The sequence below is a fragment of the Mobula birostris genome, chromosome 25 (assembly GCF_030028105.1).
Source record: "Mobula birostris isolate sMobBir1 chromosome 25, sMobBir1.hap1, whole genome shotgun sequence".
NCBI classification, from domain to species: Eukaryota; Metazoa; Chordata; class Chondrichthyes; order Myliobatiformes; family Myliobatidae; genus Mobula; species Mobula birostris.
In genome coordinates this window covers 30,266,953-30,288,734 of record NC_092394.1, presented here as the reverse complement: position 1 = coordinate 30,288,734, position 21,782 = coordinate 30,266,953, and the positions used below count along the sequence as shown (strand labels likewise).

General features: G+C 39.2%; 1 protein-coding gene across 1 annotated transcript in view; it reads right to left on the bottom strand.

Moving 5' to 3' along the window:
* Positions 1-1,785: 1,785 nt before the first annotated feature.
* The window catches only part of LOC140187869 (double C2-like domain-containing protein beta), a 290,217-nt gene continuing 270,220 nt past the window's right edge, over positions 1,786-21,782 (bottom strand). The window contains exons 7-9 of the mRNA XM_072243665.1: positions 21,454-21,535; positions 18,314-18,410; positions 1,786-9,955 (exon numbers count right to left, since the gene is read on the bottom strand). Of these exons, the coding sequence (XP_072099766.1) occupies positions 9,819-9,955; positions 18,314-18,410; positions 21,454-21,535 (316 nt within the window). The 3' untranslated portion in view covers positions 1,786-9,818. The remainder of the gene's footprint in view (positions 9,956-18,313; positions 18,411-21,453; positions 21,536-21,782) is intronic.

Below are 21,782 nucleotides of genomic sequence, written 5' to 3'. Positions count from 1 at the left end.
TCTCCTTTCCTACATTATGCATGAATGCATTATACAACCATAAGATACAAGAGCAGAATTAAAGGCCATTCAGCCCATCAAGTCTGTTTTGCCATTTGATCATGGCTGATTTAATATTCCTCTTCACCCCATTCTCATAACCTTTGACACCTTTACTAACCTGTCAACCTCCACTTTAAATATACCCAATGACTCTGCCTCCAGAACAGTCTGCGGCAATGATTTCCACAGATTCACCGGCCTCTGGCTAAAGAAATTCCTCACCTCTGTTCCAAAGAAATGCTCTTCTGCTGTGAGGTTGTTCCCTTTGGTCATAGACTCCCACACAATGAGAATCATGCTCTCTATGTCTGATCTGACCAAATGTTTAAATATCTGGTAGTTTTAAATGAGATTTCCTGCCCTCCCACCATTCCCCCCTTTTCTAAACTCTAGTGAGTACAGGCCCAGAGGCATCAAGCACTCCTCATCTGTTAACCCATTCATTCCTGGATCATTGTCTGGACCCTCCAATGCCAGGACGTCACTTACTTGTTGTCATTTAGGGCAGCAATAAAGGTCCCTTAAGGATTCATCATTTCTGTTTCCGTAACAATTTTTTTTTTGACCAGTCAGGGTTGTTAGCCCTGAGCTGAACCCCCAAACCTGGAGGACCGGTGGACTACTCTTAGTCTGGCCCCTATCTTTTGATCTGTTTGGCATGGGTGACCCTACCAAGAGCCAAAGACCCAACTCCAACTAATATAGCTCTCCAGGTCGTTGAGGCACGCAAGCCTCCAAATCTTATGACAAGGTTGTGGTCCTCTTGGGGGAATGCCTGGATATCCCTCCTTAGACATGGGATGCAAAACTACTCACAGTGTTATTATGCAAATCAGTTACTTCCTATTTCAAGTATTCTACTTATTTCAAGTGCATGCATGATATTTGTTTGTCCCTTGTGTCCATTACTGTTGCATACCTGTTGGAAAGGCACTCCCATTTTTACCTGCATCCATGATGTTTTCTTTTGGTATCTAAAGATTCTGAAGTTATAAACTCTCCACTTCAACTACTCTTTTTGACTCCAGATGATCTATTTGAACAGCAGCAACAGCATCTCTCAAAAGGCCAAAGTAGTATCCCTGGTTTACAGACACAAGGTGATTTTGTACCAATCACATATTTGAACATCAGGTAACTCTATTTAACTTTATATAAATCACTGTACTCTCCACACTATTCTACCTAATGGGGAATAAAATCCCACACCAAATTTAAGTGGTGAATGAAGCTGAATAAAGATACTTTAATGATGGAAATATGTCAAGAACTTCAGAGATCATTTCCATCTGGCAAACTCTTCTGACTCTTAAAATATTCAGTTTCCCATTATCTGACATCTAAAACCTGGTGAAAGTAACATGGAGCCAACAATTTGGAACATATTTATATCAACTTAATAGAAGTACTTGCCATTGGGAATTAAATGGAATCAACATGAGAGAATTCAAAATGTTGACAATTATCTCACTAAATTGCATTTAAAATACCTTGAAAAATTATTTTAAAATAATCTTATGTTTGCTTCCTTGTAATGCATAACAAACTAACTTTCTAATATCCATATCAATTCCAACAAAGTAACGCAGATGAAGTATTTTCCTACTCACTGAATGGTAGAAAGACAATTGGTAAAGTTCTATAATGCATATATATGACCATGAAATGAGTCACAAATTAACATGAATATTTAGTTTCTTTTTTGTATTTAATTGAGAAAATATTCACACAAGGAAGACCAGTAAATAAAATTAAATAGATTACATGCTAAAATATATCATTCTTTTGAAATCCTAGCAAAGTTTAAAATGAATGAAAAAGAATATGGCCACAGTCCCCAGCACTTAAAATATTTCTTCCACATACAAAGCCAATTCTGCTATGAAGTGAGTATTTCACTTGGTGCCAATTGATTACATTATGCTTTCATTGTCATAAATAACACCAAAACCACAAGGAAAAAGCACAAGACAATAATTCATTCAAATATCACAGTTTAAATTTTTTATAGGTAGGCTGAGATACAAAAGTGATTGTGAGAAGCAAGAAAAAATGCTTTCAAATTTTCTGCGGCATTCTCCTTATTGTGATAAAAGGTGTGTAGTATCAAACAGCCAATGCAAAAGTGAATCACAACATTGATCTACGTGCATTACACACTGTAACATGGTACACTAGAAAGAGCAAAACAGAAAAGTTAGATAAATTAACCATTTTCCATCTACTGATCAATTTCTTGTCAGAGATTTTACCGTGTATGGAACACAGGGCCACCTTTTGTGCATATGTTTTGGTATATTGTGATACAGTTTCTAGTCAGGTGATCTTAATCGAGGCAAATGAGATCTGAAGATAATTTTGTTAGGCCTTAAGTTTGTGTGTAATCCTTTAGTCAAAAGGTTTGATGTAATTTTTTTAGATCAGTAAGAAGGTTGCAGAAAGCAAAGAATTGATAAGATTTGCAAAAGGGCATATGAAGACATAGGTGGACAAAGACAGTTATTTCTGTCCTTCATCCATTGCAACCTTATGAAATTTCTTTCTGAACTGTTAAACTGTTAATTCCTGAGAGAGGCAAGGAGGAGAAAATAGGAAACTCGAGAGGTACAGATAAACTCTCACCACTGGCACACATCAGGAGCCAACTAAAAATAACACATGTACTGTATCCCACATAAATTCCAATCTCTCTCCGCAGATGACTGCTTGAGGGTCACATTGTGATACATATATTCCAAACGTATTCCCATGGCTAACTATTCTGGCTGCCAGTACAACGAGACACACAAAAAGATTGATTTGTTTACTTGTCGTCGAGTGAAGGTGCTCCCATCACCACTTCCATGTCATCTGGCACAAATCTCACTGTTACTTGCAATTGAACACATGGCCCTCCTCCACTCTGGCTCTTACCCTTCCTCTGCGCATCCCACATCCTTTCAGATGTAGGCAAACACTTTCTGGGCAGCCTGCCAATCTAAACGAGTGACCTACCATTTCTATTTATAATTAGTGCCCCAGGATACCCTCCCAGCATAAACATCCAGTCTACTGGTCCCAGGTAGGAGTGCAGACTGAGGAAAACAAAGCATCTAGCTTCAAGCCAAGCCACACGAGCTAGAGGCCAGAGATGAATAGATATTTAGATATTAAAAGAATCAATAGATATGCTGTCAGTGCAGGAAAGTGGAACGCAGACTAAAGACGGCTGCTCATACGCCTAAGGTTCTTCCGAGAATTTAGCTCACTTCAATTAGTATTTTTAGTTTCCCCCCACCATTCCAACAACTTCCAGGGATTAAGATTAAATTAACTGCCTTAATCCAGAAATTTGTCTGAACCTTGTTTATCTACAGTCTTAACATTGTATAGATACAATTTTCACTGTTACAACTTCACAGAGCATGTGAATGTCTGCTCACCGTCCATTAGGTTAGAAATTAACCCATATGGCATTATTGAATTTTATCGCACAAAGGGCATATGACCCTCACGATCTGGGTTCACCTCTCTTCTCTGCTCAGATTGAGATTTAAATTGCAACTCGCGCTGGAATTTATTTGACAGGATGGCAGTCAGGAAATGAGGGTGTGCAAACAGATTAGCCATTATTGAATGGCTGACCAGACACAGGGCTCAGTCCAGGTGTTTCATTCATTTCCCTTAATCTCCTCTAATCCATCTATTTTAAATCTATGCTTTCCATCTGACCTCAATTTAAAGAGGATTAGCTCTCTTATCTCAGCTTCTCATAATTTTATACTGTGCAAATAAATTTCTTTCAAGTATTCTTCACTTCAAGAACAACCCTCGGCTGGGTATTCTCCTCTCAAAGTTACAATTTTTCGAGTTTAGTAAATCCCCTCTGCACCTTGCAGTGCTCTGATGACCAGAAGGATGCACACTATTCTAGCCGTGGTCTAACTAATAGTCCCAGCGTGACTTCCCTGCCCTTATTTCAGCCAAGCATACAAAGTATTGATTGTGCCTTTTTAACCATCTCCCCTGCTACTTCAGAGAGTCATGAACATGCACTACGAGGTCCTGGCTCAACACTTATTGTTGTCCTACAATATATCTGGTATTCTCTCACCTTGCTTTCAAAATCCAAATCTACTCTGTTATATTTCTCCAAATCTAGTGCTATTTGCCACTTCTTTGCCCACCAGATCTAATTATTATTTTACTTCTTCAATTTTCCTACTAACTATACAGCTATTTTTGTAATCAACTGCAAATTTAAGTTTCATACATTTAAAACTGTATCATTAATATATACGCCATGAGAATCAAGGAACCTAGTACTGAGCACCTTACTGCAAACACATTACTTCCTGCCACTGCAGCACTAACTTTGGATAGACCATTCCACTTTTTTCACTGGATCCCTTGGGTTATTTGTCTGATCTATTTCCCCAGTGGCAACCTTCAATAACTTTTCCGAACTCTACCTGGAACCTATCAGGTTCTTTTTCTCCATTTGTTCCTTCTTTCAGAAGTTCAGGCATTGGCCCGTTACTCCTTCCATTAACGAATCTATGCCGGCTGCCCATGATTAATATGTGCCACCTTAACCGATGGGTTACACAATTGAATGGTTTAACCATTATCAACGTTCATCTGATTGGCCTCAAATTACACAGCATACAACCTTCGATCTTTTTCAACGACACTCCCTTCAGTTATCTTTTGGACCTCCAGCATCACAAATGCAGCTAGAAAGGACCGAAAAATAATAGCTGGATCTTCTATTTACTGCCTTTAACAACCTGAACTATGTTTCATCTGGGATGATGGTTCATCTATGTTTAAACCCCGTACTTCTTCTAATGTCTGTTTATAATGGTCAATGTTTCACCTTTCCCCTATATATACACCACACTGAGCACTCGTTTCTGATGGCATATTCAATGTAGCCAATGAGAATTGCCCACATCTTGCGCCTCCATGCACTCCAATATGCCCTACCTCCAGTTTGTTTTCCTTACTGTTTGCATATTTACAAAGCTGGAGTTGTCCTCTATTTTAGACCAATACTTGCTCTGTTTTAGATCCCTTTTGCTTTCTTAATTTCTTTTCTAATTTTCATCCATGCAATTTTGTCTAGAGTAGTGTAGTGCTTTCTGCCTTTACATGAGCTTCAACTTTCTGCTTAATCCTACTCTATAACCCCTCAACATCCAGATCTAGGAGTTCTTCTTAGAGAGAACACGTTAGCCTGAATCCTCATTGTCCCCTCTTTGAATCTCAGTCACAGCTCTGACACTGATACACCTTCAGATTCCAAAACCAATAAAACTTCACTGACCTGAAAAATATTCTGTTGCTATTTACAGCAAAAAGAAACTAAACTTAATTGAAAGAAGATTAAAGCCTTTTGTTGTACTCTTTGGTCTTTTTGTTGTGTTCTGCGATGAAAAGTTTCTATCAAACTATCTTGGAAATACACATTAATTTAATATTAGCCCTGGATATGTAGTGCAAATGAGATGTTTTTATAAAGGTACCAGCTGAACTTTACACTGTGGACCATATTCTTCCAGGATTTATGCATGCAACATGAGAAAATAAAGTGCAATTATCTCAAAATACTTTTTATCTTATCATCCTAGTCAGTCTTATCATCCTAGTCAGTCATAATCAATAACAAGGTAAAAGTTTAGTAGTTATTTTGTATTAATTAGACAGGGTAAATTATCTCAATATTGGGAAATAATGTGTTATAAAAATATCATGCATTATCTGATGAGATGATTTATTGTTGTTGATTCACATGGTCATTTGTTCCATACAAGGTTAAATTGCAGTGTTATATTGAGGACAGTTCAGGAATTGTGTGTCACAGAAAGTAAACAGCATTAAAAGGAACCTTTGGCATAACATATATCTCTTCCCCTTTCGGGAAGGCTGGATGGTTATCAAACATGCAAAACAATAGAGTTTATTAATAACTGTAACCTGTAGTGCAAGGCTCATTTACAGAAAATAGATGATTAACCACCAAGTATTTTAAAGGCATAAGGAAGTTAACACTTCATGCAGAGTATAATCTTGCTAGCAATACTCAAAACATGTCGTTGGCCTTAATAACCCACAATATAGTTTCAAACTGGAATGTTTGTTGCTTGTTGCTTTGCAAGTCAATACAGTAGTAGCAGCCAAATAAGCTCCATGCACATTAATTAAAATCCATACAAAATTCAGATTCATATAAAGCGTACAAGAATTCATTTTCAAACTGAGTTCTGCACATTCAACGTGTTTTTTTTATTAAGTAGATAGTTTTAAAAAAGTCCAAATATTTAAATATATTTATTGACACTTAAGTTTTTGTGACATGATTTCTAAATGAGATACCCCCATTCCCTGGACATTTCACATTCTTTAATGTTTTACCTTGTACACATTTAGTCAGCTTCAAATACTGAGCAGTATGTACCATAGCACTTTAATTAAATAGCCATACATTCCAAATTACAAAGATTGCAACAGCTATTAATGTTACATAATACAATGAAGTAACAGAAATCTCCTTAAATTAATGTCAATGCACATGATCACATATCTTCCTGATCAATAACTTGTGTCTTTTTCATTCAAACAGCAAAGATGCGGGAAATTTTTCCAATCTCCCATTTAATTACCATCACAAGAGAACTGGGAGCCAAAAAAAACTCAGTAACATTAATGTATTTTATTTTAGGGAGACACAGATATACTGTACACCATCAATTGGTTGATACCGTGAACTACTGTCAACTTTAATGCAGCATTTCATCCTCAAAAAAGCTAAAATGTTTTTGGTATCTGCAGTTCTTAAAAGGAAATTGATAGAAGTAATAGCATTTGAAACTCGTTCATTGTCATGCTACAAACCATCCTAAAGGCATGTTATTGGAATGTATGTATGTTATTTATCGGTCTGCTCTTATCCAGGTGGATTTTGTGAAGCAACAGTTAATAAAAACAGAATGGAAACACCGATTTTTTTTTTTTGGCTGCACTAGCTTGAATTAATTAAATATTGCATCGGGGACAAAATCATGGGTACAGGGAGCTTCTAGTGCAGGGGCTCCCAAGCCTTTTTTTAAAAAAAATGCCATGGACCAATACCATGAAGCAAGGGGTCCATAGACCCCAGGTTGGGGACCCCTGTTCTAGTGGTTAGAGAGAAAAGGTAATGAAATGAGGTCAAATTAAGGCGACTGGTTGCTGAATGCCTTTAGTCAGCCTCAAAAGGCAATTCCTCACAAAGTATTTTCCGAAGTTTTAGGGACAAAAGAGTAACAATTTCCAGATCTCCCTAAATAAATGGATAAGAAACTGAAGGTTGAAGGCTGCTGTTGTGAAGATGCTGATTCATGACGTCAGTGCACGGACTGTGACACTGTGTGCTACTCCACGAAGCCACTGGATGAGATAAATTTCAGCCCTTTGTTGCAAGTGTTTATTCAGTGGGCCAAACTGTTCTGCACTGGCTTCTTAGTCACATGGATCCTACATGGATTGCATCCATGTCATTCAGGTGCACATTTGACACCGCAGCTTATCCACTCAATCACCAAAACTGCCCAAAATTTTCCTTCCATTTCTAGAACTGCTTGAAACTTGTGGGGAAGCAGCTCAAGGGGAAAACTGAACTGTTCCACAGGGTCTCCCTCGGGCGGAAATGTCAGTTGCTAGAGGGTGGATCTTTTAAAGGACCAGTAATCTGGCCCGCCCCGACATTAATAGTCACTATATGCAGGACCTACAATTAGAGGCTGCATCCAAAGCAGTAACATGCTGGTTATTTGAGCATTCACACAATTTTCTTTTGAAGTAGGAGTTTCAATGTGCATTTATCGGAAATTAAAATACAAGAGAAACCTGACAAATATGCATTAATGCCTGATAGGCTCATGCTTATGTGTAATTGGACATGAGTTTTAGTTATATGTGTTTCATTTCATATATAGGTGTTCTGAAACTATTAAAATGGAAAGCTATTTCAAATGATTAATTCAGAACATAGCAGTTCATTGAACTTGGCACTTGCTACTAAGGGTGCAGTATTGCGAGGGACAGGGTAACTGGAACAACCAACTTACGAATGTAAGATGTTTGGAATTATGGTAAGTAATATTATAAAACATGTCGGTTCACATATCGAAGTGATGCGCCTGGTGCTAGACTTACTGCTTCCTACAAAGTTGGGATAGAGTCTCTGGTAGGACTTTCATTTTCTCAGTTAAAATGTCAGTGTTATTTTTGGGAGAAATCAACTTCGGTTTGGAAACCAGACTAAGAAGAAGGGTCAAAGTAGCAGAAGTATTAAAGTCAAAAAGATTTTTGGAGGTGCCCAGGGTTCAATTTCAAAATAAACTTCACATCTTCATAGCAAATGTGGTTGCTATTCAAAGGCAAGCTGTTTGCTGCAGCTTGCAGAGGGTCTGAGGATGTGAGAAGCACTTTATGTATGTTATTTCTATATTTAGGGTACATTTTTTTTGAGCTGTTAGTGTTTGTGAGATTGAAGCGGCTTTTGGGATACTATGGTCATTTTGCTTTTTCATGTGGCCTCTATGCAAATTAGGTACTGCCAGAATTGTTTAGCAATATCGCATGGGCACTGTGCAGATCTTTAATAAAAATCCACAAAGATTGGTTAAATTACACTGCTCGAGATATTCTCTGCTCTGTGCTGGATGTAGAGGACGTGCTTCTGGTTGGGAACAGCACACATCAGTAATCAAAAAAGCATCTTAGAAGATTATTTTCCTATCAAGTCTGTGGTGATTTTTCAAAGGCAATAGTTATTAGTCCCACTGGATCCTACAAATATGAACTCGATTATTTTTCAGATGGTTAACTATTTTCTAACATTTTTCACCTCACATCCAATACAGGATTTGCAGTACAACACATTTAATTGAGAGCTGTCTTGTTTTATAGATTTCTACTGGATGCAAGATTTATTGAGGTGACCTAATAATAGTGAAATGGTTCATTAGGACCAAGATGAATTATTCAACACCTGTTCTCTAGTTAAACCCAAGCCTCCAATGCAGAAGAGTTTTACACCATTCCTTTCCTATTCTAGTGATGAAAAGAACATAATTAACATGTGGAGCATGTTCTATTTATTTAGTGCGTGATATCTCAAAGCTTTACTTTATACTCGTGAATTATTTTATCTGAATATTGAGAAGCTATGTTTGCTTTCGCTACATTAATCGTGACTTAAGGAAAACTGGCCACTGCTGTGGCCACCGTTCTTCAATACTGTATCAAAAGTACTATACTACTCCAAAATATGACAAGATTTAAGACAGGATCCATTTCTTTGTGCAACTTCTTCTAGAACTGGCTCATCTTTCTGCAGCAGAGAGCAAAGCTATATTTACGTACTCTAGATATTTTTCCTTTGTCCTAGTAAAATTTAAACACTTCAAAAACAGTAAATAATTTGCTCGGCCTGGGTTGCGAAAAGTATCAGTCATCAAAAGCAGGTAATTCCTGGTGCTAAACCAATTATAAAAAGTCATCCAAAGGGACTCCTCTGAAATTTATCCCAAGTGCTCAGATACACAAATGCATGTAAACATGTACATAAGCCAATATGTAAGCCACAAGATTACCAGGCAAAGTTAGGTATCCGTGAAGAGGCCTGGAGAGACTTATTTCTGAAAAGAAAAGTGCAAAAGGCCCAACCTTTCTGTGGCAGTTACTCTCAGATATAACCTTCCTCGTCTTGTGCCAAGCTGCAGAGCAAGATTAGCAATGGACGCCTGGCATCAGTCACTGAGAATAGACCCTGGGAGTTCATTGGTCAGAGTGTGCCAGCGCTCAATTTTCTTGTCCTTGCTCTTCAAACAGTCAAACCAGTGCTTTAAGCGTTCACCTTTTGCATTAATCCCAAGCGTCACCCCACCTAAAGAGAAAACGTATAAGATTAATTACAAATTTTTAATATGCTAGATGAACATCTTTAAGATGACCTCGTCCTTCAGCCATTTACCTCTTCCACTTACCCCCTCCCAGCTTCTTACTTCATCCCCCTTTCCCCCACCCACTGACCTTCCCCCTCAGCTGGTTTTACCTACCACATTCCAGCTTTTCCTACTTCCCATCCCCCCACCTTCTCAACTTGGCTTCTGACTCCTTCCTTTCCAGTCCTGATAAAAATTCTCAGCCCAAAATGCCAATTATTTATTGCCATTTAGAGATGCTGCCTGACTTGCTGAGTTCCTCCAGCATTTTGTGTATTTATCATAAAGGTAATGCATAGTTCCTTGGTTGAAAAGTAAAGTGATTGACCATCTCAACACTGGAGCAGATAGTGGACAAATCTACTGGGTTCAAAAACATTAATTAAATAAACTTAACCAAATAATACTTTCCATATAGATTTGGAAATTCATTTTAAAAAATCATTAAAAAGGGCAGCAAAGCCAAGCCAGAGAAATAGGAGCCTCTGATCCTGGCATCAGTGGTGGGTAAATTACTGGAAGGGATTCTGAGGAATAGCTTCTATCAGCATTTGCACAGTGAATAATTAGGGGTAGTCAGCACAGCTTTACGCATGGGAAATAGTGTCTGAGAAATCTGTTAGTTTTTTGGAGAGATAAGTAAGACATTTGACAAGTTCCCTCATGGGAGGCTCATCCACAAGATTCAGAGCCATGGGATTGATGGGGATTTGGCCATTTGGATTCAGAACTTGCTTGCCCATAGAAGACAGAGGACACTGGTTGATGGGACTTGTTCTAACCGGTGGACTGTGATTAGTGGTGTTTCACAGGGAGCTGTACTGGGATCTCTGTTGTTTGTGATGTATGTAAAGGACCTGGATGAAAATGTAGATGGGTGGGTGAGTAAGTTTGCAGATAATATGAAGATTGAAGGTGCTGTACATAGCATAGAAGACTGGCAAAGAATACAACAGGAGATAGATTAGTTGCAGATATGGGCGGAGAAATGGCAGATGGAGTTTAACCCAGCCAAATGTAAAGAGTTGCACCTTGGTAAGTCAAGTGTATAGAGTCAGTACACTGTTAAAGGCAAGACCCTTAACCGTGTTGAGGAGCAGAGGAATCTTCTGGATCAAGTTCCTAGTTCCCTGAAAATGGCTACACAGGTTGATAGGGTATTTAAGAACACCATGTTTGCCTTTACTAGTTGAGGCATTACATTCAAAAATCAGGAAGTTATTTTGCAGCTGTATAAAATTCTAGTTAGGTTGCATCTGGAGTATTGCATACAGTTCTGGTCACCCCATTAAAGGAAGCATGTTGCATCTTTGAAGATGGTGCAGAAGAGGTTTACCAAGATGCTGCCTGGATTTGTGGGCAGGTGTAAAACGAGAGGCTGGACAAAGTTGGGTCATTTTCTCTGCGTAGCAGAGGCAGAAGGGAGATCTGACAGAGGTTTAAGATTATGAAGCATGGATGGAGTAGACAGACAGTAACTTTTTCCCCCAGTGTTGAAATGCTTACTATCAGAGGGCATGCATTTATGGTAAGAAGGGGCAAGTTCAAAGGAGATGTGAGGGGAAAGTGTTTTTTTTCCCCACACAGAGATTGGTGGGTGACTGAAATGTGCTACCTGGGGTGGTGGTAGAGGCAGATACATTAGAGATTTTTATGAGAAATTTAGATAGGTACGTGAATGTGAGGGAAATGGATGGGTATGGACATTGTGTAGGCTGAAGGTATTAGTTTAGTTTGTTATTTGAATAGTAATTTAATTGGGTCAGCATAATACCTGTGGGCTGAAGGGCCTGATCCTGTGCTGTACTGTTCTGTAACAGAAGGATTGATGTGGGAAGGCAATGGATGTTGTATATATGGACTTTAGCAAGGTCCCACATGGAAGGATAGTCAGAGAGGTTAGATCGTATGGGATCTAGGCAGAGCTACCGAAGGACTGTAGATACACAACTGGGTTGATGGTAAGAAGCAGAAGGTAATGTTAGAAGGTTGTTTCTTGGATTAAGACCCGTGACTATTGGTGTGTAGGTGAGATCAGTGCAGGGCATATTGCTGTTTGTCACCTATGTCAATTATTTAGATGACAAACAACGCACAAGGCACAATCAGTAAATTTGTAGTTGAAACTAAAAAAAAAAAATCAGCAACATAGCAGTGATACAGGTTCTTCAGACCAACAAATCCATGCCGACCACAGAGCCCAACCAGGCTGGTCCCAATTCAGCACATACCCCTCTAAGCCCCGGCCCTCCATGCATCTATCCAAGTGCTTCTTAACTGATACCATTGTACCTATCTCAATGACTTCTTCTGACAGTTCATTCTATATACTCATAAACACAGGAGATTCAGCAGATGCCAGAGATCCAGAATAACACATACAAAACACTAGGGGAACTCAGGTCAGGCAACTTCTATGAACAGGAATAAATAGCCGACATTTCAGGTTGAGACTCTTCATCAGGACTTCGCAAGTCCTTAGGAAGCATCTCGACCCAAAACGTTGACTGCTTATTCCTTTTCGTAGATGCTGGGTGACCTGCGGAATTCCTCCAGAATTTTGTATGTGTTACTCTATATTCCCACTGCACTCTGCGTGAAGAAGTTGCCTCAAAGGTCCCTTTTAAATCTTCCCCCTCTCACCCTAAATCTATGTCCCCTAGTTTTGGGCCATCATACCTAGGGAAAAGATTTTTAGCCTCTTAAAATTTTAAACACTTCTATAAGGTCGACCCTCATTTTTCTATGCTCCAAGGAATAAAGATCTGGCCTGGCCAACCTCTCTCTATAACACAGGTCCTCTAATCTTGGCAATATTTAGGCATCGCAATAAGAATCAGAATTTATTACCAGTGACATATGTTGTTTTGTAGCAGCAGTACAGTGCATGACATAAAAATTACAATCATTTACAAAAATAATAAGTGTACTGTAAATTAGCCTTGTAAATCTTCTCTGCTTTCTTTCTGGATTAACCACATCTTTCCTACAACAGGGCAACCAGAACTGTATGCAGTGCCACACAAAATGTTGAAGGAACTCAGCAGGTCAGGTAGTACCTATGGAAAGGAACCCAAGTCAATGTTGCAGGCCAAGACTCTTCACCATGAGTCTCGATGTCAGCAAAAGAAAGGACCAGGCCATTGACTTCAAGGAGAGAGATGGAGTATACCTCCCCTGAATGGATCTGTGTCGTTGAGTTGGAGATGATTGAAAGGTTCAAGTACCGATACAAAGAACACCGACCATTTGTCCTGATCCAGCCACATAAGCAAGAAAGCACACCAGCACCTCTGCATCCTCAGAAAGCTGAGGAAATTTTGCACATCTTCAATGACACTTCAAATTGTCATAGATGCACCATGGACTGCATGTTGTCCACATGCATCTCAGTTTGATAATGACAACTGCTTTGCCCAAGACCAAAAGAAATTGTGAATGCAGCCCCAGCCTCCCACAAGTGACTCTGCTTTACACTTCCTGCGGCCTTGGGAAGACAGCTCACATGATCAAGGACCCTTTCCACTCCAGTTACTCTCTCTCCACTCTCCGGTCAGGCAGAAGATACAAAATCTTGAGAGCGTGTACCACTGGGACAGATTTTGTCCAGTGTTACAAGACACTGTTATCAGACGCCTAAACATACTAAAAGGTGAACTCTTGACCTCCTGATCTACCTTGTCACAAAGTCTTCCGCATTATTTGTTTTCCTGCACTGCACTACCTCTGTAACTGCAACACTATTCTGCAGTTTTCTTTTTGCTGTTTATTACTCTTTTCTTTTTACTATCTTGATGTGATTATGCCTGGCATGATCTATCTAGATGGCATGCAAAACTTTTAATTGCAACTCAGTACATGTGACAATAATAACCAATGCCAAAAGGGAGTGTTGTAGAACAGAGGGACTTGGACGACAAGCACATTGTTTCCTGAAGGTGGCATCACAGGTAGACAGGGTGGCCATCATCATCATAGCTTGTCACACCAGACAGCCAGCCACTCACTGGGTGGTGAAGAAGACAATTGGAATGCTGATCATCAGCAGTCAGGGTGGTGAGACCAGATATTCCAGTTGTACAAGATGTTGGTGGAGTGGCCACCGGACTACCTGGTATGGTTTTGGCTACCCTGTTATAGAAAGACGTCATTAAGATGGAAAGAGACAGGAGAAGATTTATGAGAAAGTTGTCAGGACTTGATGGCCCGAGTTAAAGGGAGAAGCTGGGTGGACTTGGACTTGATTCATTTGAGAATAGGAGAGAGAGGTGACCTTATGTAGATGTATAAAATTCTGAGGGGCGTAGAAAGGGTGAAAGTGCATGGCCTTCTCCTCTGAGAGTGGGAATCAGAAACTAGACGGCATAGTTTGAAGGTTGAAGGGGAATGATTTAAAAGGGACCTGAGGGGCAACTTCTTCATGCAGAGGGTGGTGCTTACATGGAATGAGCTTCTAGAGCAAGTGGTTGAGAAAGGTACAATAATAACATATGTTTGGATAAGTAAATGGTTAGGAAGGATTCAGCGCATGGATTTCCAACTTATTTGATGCCATGGATCCTTACCATTAGCCTAGGGGTCCAATGGACCCCAGGTTGGAAACTCCTGGGTCAGAGAAATACAGGACAATTACAAGCAAATGGTCAGCATAGACAAGTTGGGCTGAAGGGCCTGTTTCTGTGCTGCAGTACTATATACCTCTGTCATTCAACTGTCATATTTAAAATTGTCATATTTAATATTGTACATGTTTATCCCACAGCTTTAACATCGGCATCACCCAGTGATGATCTCAGGTATATTGATGAACCAGATGGGGTTTTTAACAATCCTGGTAGTCTTAAATTCCAAACAGAGAATCTGCAGGTACTGAAAATCAAAGCGACACACACAAAATGCTGGAGGAACTCGACAGGCAAGGTAGCGACTATGGAAAAGAGTAAAGGGTTGCCGTTTCGGGCTGAGACCCTTCGTCAGTCATGATGAAGGGTCTCGGCCCGAAACATCGACCATTTACCCTTTTCCATTGATGCTGCTGAGCCCGCTGAGTTCCTCCAGCATTTTGTATGAAATTCCAGATTTTTAACTCAGTTAATTTGAGCCTGCCATAGTGGGATTAGGTCTTGCACCTCTAGATTGTTATCTGATAAATAATCTGATGAATGATATTTTCTGCAATTTGGAGTCAATTTTAGGACATTACACCACCCCCTTTCCTCCCACCCAAATGGCTCTTCATCATTGGCAGATTTTCTTGGTGACGGGGCCATTTCCCAGGGAAAAGCTATCGTAATAAAACCAGAATATGCTGGAAATCAGCAGGTTCCATGAGATTCTGCAGAGTACAAACAGAATTATCATGCCAAGTTTATCCAAACCTAGAAATACGGAGGATTCTAGTTAATTGGACTATTGATTAATTGGGGCTGCCATTTATTTGGAACAACTCTTAAAGAACAGAAACCAGTCAAGCAAATAGCCAAGATTCCCTTCATTCATTTGGGATGCGATGCTGCATAATTTGGACAGGAGACTGTTGCTGAATAGTTTCTAACTAGTAACACCGTAAAAATGCTGGAGGAACTCAGCAGGCCAGGCAGCATCCAGGAAAAGAGTACAGTCAACATTTCGGGCCGAAACTCTTCAGCAGAACAGAAACGTTGACTGTTCACTCTTTTCCATAGATGCTGCTTGGCCTGCTGAGTTCCTCCAGCAATTTGTGTGTGTGGCTTGGATTCCCAGCATCTGCAGGTTTTCTCCTGTTTGTGAGTTTCTAACTAGTCTCAGTCGTGTGTACTTGACGGGGCCATTATGCACTTCACCATGCTTAGAATGGACAGTTTTTAAAATAGCAACAGTTGTGCGTGTTTGTGTTCAAAAAGCAGTGATTTCTGTAAATAGTTGGCAACAAATAAGCGGCAAGACAATTCAGGATTGTTTTGCTCACTGCGGTTTCAAGCATTCAGGCTTGGAGGTGACAAAACAGCCGGGAATGAAAATGACATGATTTCACTACTTCCAACAAGTTGGAAATTATGAAGAATCGGAAGGTATCAACGATCATAAGACCACAGGACATTGGAACAGAATGAGGACATTGGAACAGAATGAGGCCATTTGGCCCATCGGATCTGCTTCGCCATTTCATCATGCTGATCCAGTTTCCCTCTCATCTCCAATCTCTTTCCTCCTCCCCATATCCCTTCATGCCCTGACTAATCAAGAATCTATCAACATCTACCTTAAATATACCCAATGACTTAGCCTGCACAGCTGCCTGTGGCGATAAATTCCACAGATTCACCAGTCTCTGACTAAAGAAATTCTTCCTCATCTCTGTTCTAAAAGAACACCCCTCTACTCTGAGGCTGTACTTTCTGGTCTTAAACTCGCCCACCATAGGAAACATCCTCTTCTCATCGGTTCAATCAAGGCCTTTCAACATTCTATAGGTTTCAATGAGATCACCCCTCATTCTTCTGCATTCCAGTGAGTACAGGCCTAGAGCCATTAAATGCTCCTCGTGTGATAGGCCTTTCAGTCCTGGAATCAATTTTGGGAACCTCCTTTTTAAAGAATCATCTTGAAAGTTAAAACAGAACTGAAGATTTGGAGGATGTAGTCATTGAAAGCTTGTATGAAGGCAGTCCATTATCTGCACTATGTGTCTGAGCTGATGTTGTTCATTTACAGTCAATCAAAAGAGTACAATGGATGAATTCCTCCATAGATAACTATTAGGAACTATTACAGTTTTACAGTACTGTAGTAGTATTGGTAGTGTTCTAATTTGTTCTGTATTTCATTTGAATTCATAATTTGTTACTCAGTTAAAAGGCAGTTTGTCTTTTTTTTTATATACCTTTGTAACATTTTCTATGAAACTTCAGTATTAGATTAGATTATGAGGACACTCAGTTCTCGTTTATTGTCATTTAGAAATGCATGCATTAAAAATGATACAATGATCCTCCAGAATGATATCACAAGAAGCACAGGACAAACCAAAACTAAAACTGACAAAACCACATAATTATAACGTATAGTTACAACAGTGCAAAGCAATACCGTAATTTGATAAAGAGCAGACCATGCTCTTAAAAAAAAAGTCTCAAAGTCCCGATAGCCTCATCATCTTATGCAGGCAGCAGAAGGGAGAAACTCTCCCTGCCATGAACCTCCAAGCACCGCAAACTTGCCAATGCAGCACCATTGGAAGCACCCGACCGCAGCGGATTCTGAGTCCGTCTTCAAACTTAGAGCTTCCGACCAGCCCTCCGACACAGCCTCTCCGAGCACCATCCTCTGCCGAGTGCTTTGACCCCGCCCTGGCCGCCGAGCAACAAGCAAAGCCGACGACTCGGGGCCTTCCCCTCCGGAGATTCTGGACCACACAGTAGCAGCAGCAGCGAAGCAGGCATTTCAGAAGTTTCACCAGCTGTTCCTCCATGCTCTCACGTCCATCTCCACCAAATCAGGATTGTGCACAGCACCCTACTTGACAAAATAACAGATATCACTACCGAAGTGGCCGCTGTGAGCTGCGTCGCGCTGCCATCTTGTCCTCCCTTCAACTCCCCTGCGTATCTGCGTATTGGTGTGGTCCTGGTCCTGATGTGTCCTGATTGATAGGAATCCACTGTATCAACTCTGTTCCTCATTCCACAAGTGAGCACATTCTGATTTTTATTTCAACTGTCAGCAACGGAGCTTCGTGAAGGTGTAATTCTGAAATTTTGGTAGCCTGTTGATGCGAGAGCTTTCCCAAACCTACCGCAATTACCCAGATGCTAGATGGGATGAAGATCTATGCATAATTGCACTTGGAACGTCTCTTCCATGTCAGATGGATTATCCAGTTTTATTTCAATTCTGGTTTTGTAATCACGCAATTTATGGTTTTCCAGGCTACGTGAGAGAGCACATTACTGAGAAACCAGAGCCACATAAAGGCCGCAGAAGTTAGAGGCAATGACCATCTATGTTGACATTGAACATATTGTCTTCACTGGATTATCTCTCCATCAATATTGAGGTCATTATAGACCAGGAAGTTAATTGGACCAGACAGGTAAACATAGTGTCTACAAAAGCAAGCCAGAGACTATACCTTCTGTACAAATGAGTCATGTCCTGACTCACCTAAGTCTTTCCACTACCCAAAGAGATCTGTAAGGAAATACGTCATCACAATACATAATTATGGGAGTTGAATGAGGCTTTATCTCTCTGAATGAGCCATCAATCCAACGGCACATTTTAAAAATTAATTTTTTGTTTAATAATAAATATTCACTTACCAATGAAATCATTTGATTTTCCTATGTCGTAATCCCAAACAGTTATTTCTAGAGTTTTCTTAGCCAAATCTGCTTGCTTGATCTCATAAAAAAATTCCTAAATGGAAAAAAAATGTAAAAACTACAGCACATGCTTCCAATCTTTACAATTTAACCTAAAATATGAGTGTAGATTTTAATTTTAATTATCACTGTCCAGGTGACAATTCAAGGGCACAGTACATCCAAAACCATCAATTTTCATTCAAGTAAGGTTGCTGGCTATAGATCAGGCAGTTGCTATAAAAGACTTGAAATCCAGCTTGACTGCTGTTTACAACGACAAAAAATTTAACTTCAAACTTGCAAGTCTTCTGCCAACATGATTAAAATTCTCATAACTATTTAATACTCTAATTTAAGCTTCCTACACATCCAAAATTTTTCACACATTGATTTGTTGCAAGATGGAAACATTTTAATTGCCTGATTATCACTTCTGTGAGTTAATGCCAGATTCCATTATTTGTAGCTTGCTAGCTCTAATTAATGTACATTTAACTGCTCAAAGAAGGGAAATCAATTGCAAGAACTTCAGATAAAGGAGCACAATACAGGATAAAGGATAATTTGCACTTAAGGCTTTATGACTTCAAACAGTGCAATACTGATTTACAAACACAATGTACTGATCCTTTTCTACATAGCTCAATTATATTATGCAAAACTGACACAAGTTTATTTTCTATGGAGAAGTGCAATGTATCTAAAAATCTAATAAAGTACATTAGGGATCAGGAGATATTCAAAAGAACTCCACCAATGGCTCAGGAATTTCACTTTGTTATCCTATGAAATCATTCATTAAAAAGATAATTTATATCTTTTGGATCTGATGATTGTGGCCATATTGCTGTTTATAATGACATTAATAAGTACTAAGGGAAGAAGGGAATTATAGACTGCTAACTACCCACTCCTAGTCAGCTACTAAAATCAGGGGCGGTGAATGCTTTTGAGAGAGTGTGCCCAAACTAGCAATAATCTTCTAAAAAAAATTCTCTCGCATGCTAAAGTAATTTTGAGAGGAGATGATCATTGATTAATAAATTAGCGATATTATCGACTTTTTATTTTTAAGGAAAAAAGGTTGAGCACTGTTGCTTATTTATGTGTATTAATTGCTTTATTATTAATAAAAATGTAAAAGACATACTGTAATAAATGAAGCATTTTAGAAAACCTGTTCAAAAATTATTAATATTAATCTTGGGTTGTAATCACTGCTTTCAGGTTGTAGAAATCATTTGCCGCTTCATTTGGCAGTAACATTAATTATCATTATCCTTTTTTATAGGTAGGGATTAAGAATCAAAAGTAGGCCTGCGTGCTGCAGGCCAACACAATATTTGCATGTGCCGTAGATTTGCCACCCCTGTACAAACTCCTTCAGTTCACGGGTGATTAGGTATTAGTGCTAAATGTCCATCTTTTCAGTGGCATTCACAGTCAGTAAATGAATTTTAAACAATAAAAATGTATCGAAGTCCTCATTTACTTATTTTGGAAGCTTATAGCATTTTGAATTGCACCCTGCATGCAGGTTCACTTGAGGTGATGTAATTTAGGAAATTTGTAGAGTAATGCATGAATATCTGTTGGGTGAAATGACAACTTAACTCTTTCTGAATTCTTAGCATATGGGGTCTGTAGGTTTGTAAAGTGACTGAATATCATCTCTTAATGGTTTGATAATTGGATTCTTTTGGAATTCAGGCTTATTGCTCATCTGTAAATATTAATGTATTGTGAAAGCCCAAGGAGTGTTATGTGTCGCAGACATTGTGAGATTAAGGAATGATATAACAAGGAGTAACAACTGAACCATCTGATTTATTTATAAGACCATGTTGATGGACACAATATATTTGAATGTAAAAACTATACTTTGGTAATGGGCGAGAACAAAGGATTTGGCTGTCTCTTGATGATTCTGTACTTGAGAAACACATATAAATGCAACAACTTTCCCAGCTTTGTTGGAATTTCACCCGGAATGGAATCGCAGTCAGGGACTGGTAGCAAGGGGTGGCTTCATGAGTCGTAATTGGAGATTTCCCAACACCATGCATTCCCCTGGGCTGGAAAACAGCAAGGTTCTTCCTCAGCTTTCTTACACTAAGCACTCAACAGTAAGTGAAAAAAACTGCAGATGCTTGAAATCTGAAATAAAATCAGAAAAAATCCAACATCTGCAGTTCCTTGATTTTTAATTTTTTTTCAGCATTTTCTGTTTGAACTTTGATAATTTTTCACAACAATGACTTTCATTTTAAGCTTCTAACAGCAGAAATGTTTCAGATTATGTTTGCTTTGGAAGGGAAAAAGAACAAGGCCAATACTTTTGCCAGCTTGCCCGGATGGCCAAATGAACTGGAAGATCGAAAGGGGTCAGGTAATAGTTGAATTCATTGGTACTGAACCCAATTGCAGTTTCCCACTTCTGCAGCCCATTAATGGGTATAATAAAGATGAAATCTGGCAGTATCATTGAGCCACTCTACTGGAAACTTACATTGCCAGCACAAGTTGTAAAACTTGCAAAGCTTGTGGGGAGAAAAAGCCATTCCAAATACTAGAAGATAATGTTTAAATAATTGAGCCATGCAATATGGCTTCTTGACTGATCCAGTTTTGGACATTTTCTACTCGGATATTATTAGTCACATAAAACCTACATCCGCTCTCTACTTTGTCCAAGTGTATGCATATATGGTCTTGTGTGGTCAACCATGACACATCGCAATGAAGACAATTGCACCAGATTCCTATATATGCATTCTATTGAAGGGTTAGTGGATAGGAACAAAATTAATTTTCTCCCTTTCCCAATCTTTTTGTACACATACCAACCGAAGAGAATAGACAGTCGATTTACCGTTTCCCCTCTACTCAGATGCCGGGAATTGCCTTAACCCTTGGATCCTATATTTTCCATCATCCTACTCAGTCCTACTGTACAGCAATGGGAAGCTATGCTACATCAAACAGCAACTTCTGTCACAACGTATGGTGATGCAGCTTTGTTATGATACAGTCGTTAGAAGATGTGCACTATATGCTATCATTAGCTGTGCATTTAAAATAAGATCTATTAATACCTCATTGAATTCTGGATTAAGGGTTTTCTTTTTGACAGCTGTCTTATGCTTTGACTTCTTGTCTGCGTCTGGCTTCAAATATCTGAAAGAAACACATTTTGAAATATTAAGTGGCAGGTGAAATCTTGACAATTTCCATGGTATTTTTTTTCAAACAAGAACAAGGGAATTCATTCATTGCTGGACAACATTCATCCTTCAACCGTTACTGCCAAAAGTAGACTGATTGGCTGTTAAGTTTTCTAATTCACATTCTATGTTTCTTTCTTCCTGGTTGACATTTAATTTTTCCCATTTTCCTGGTTTGAAAGGCAAAATTTTCACGCCGC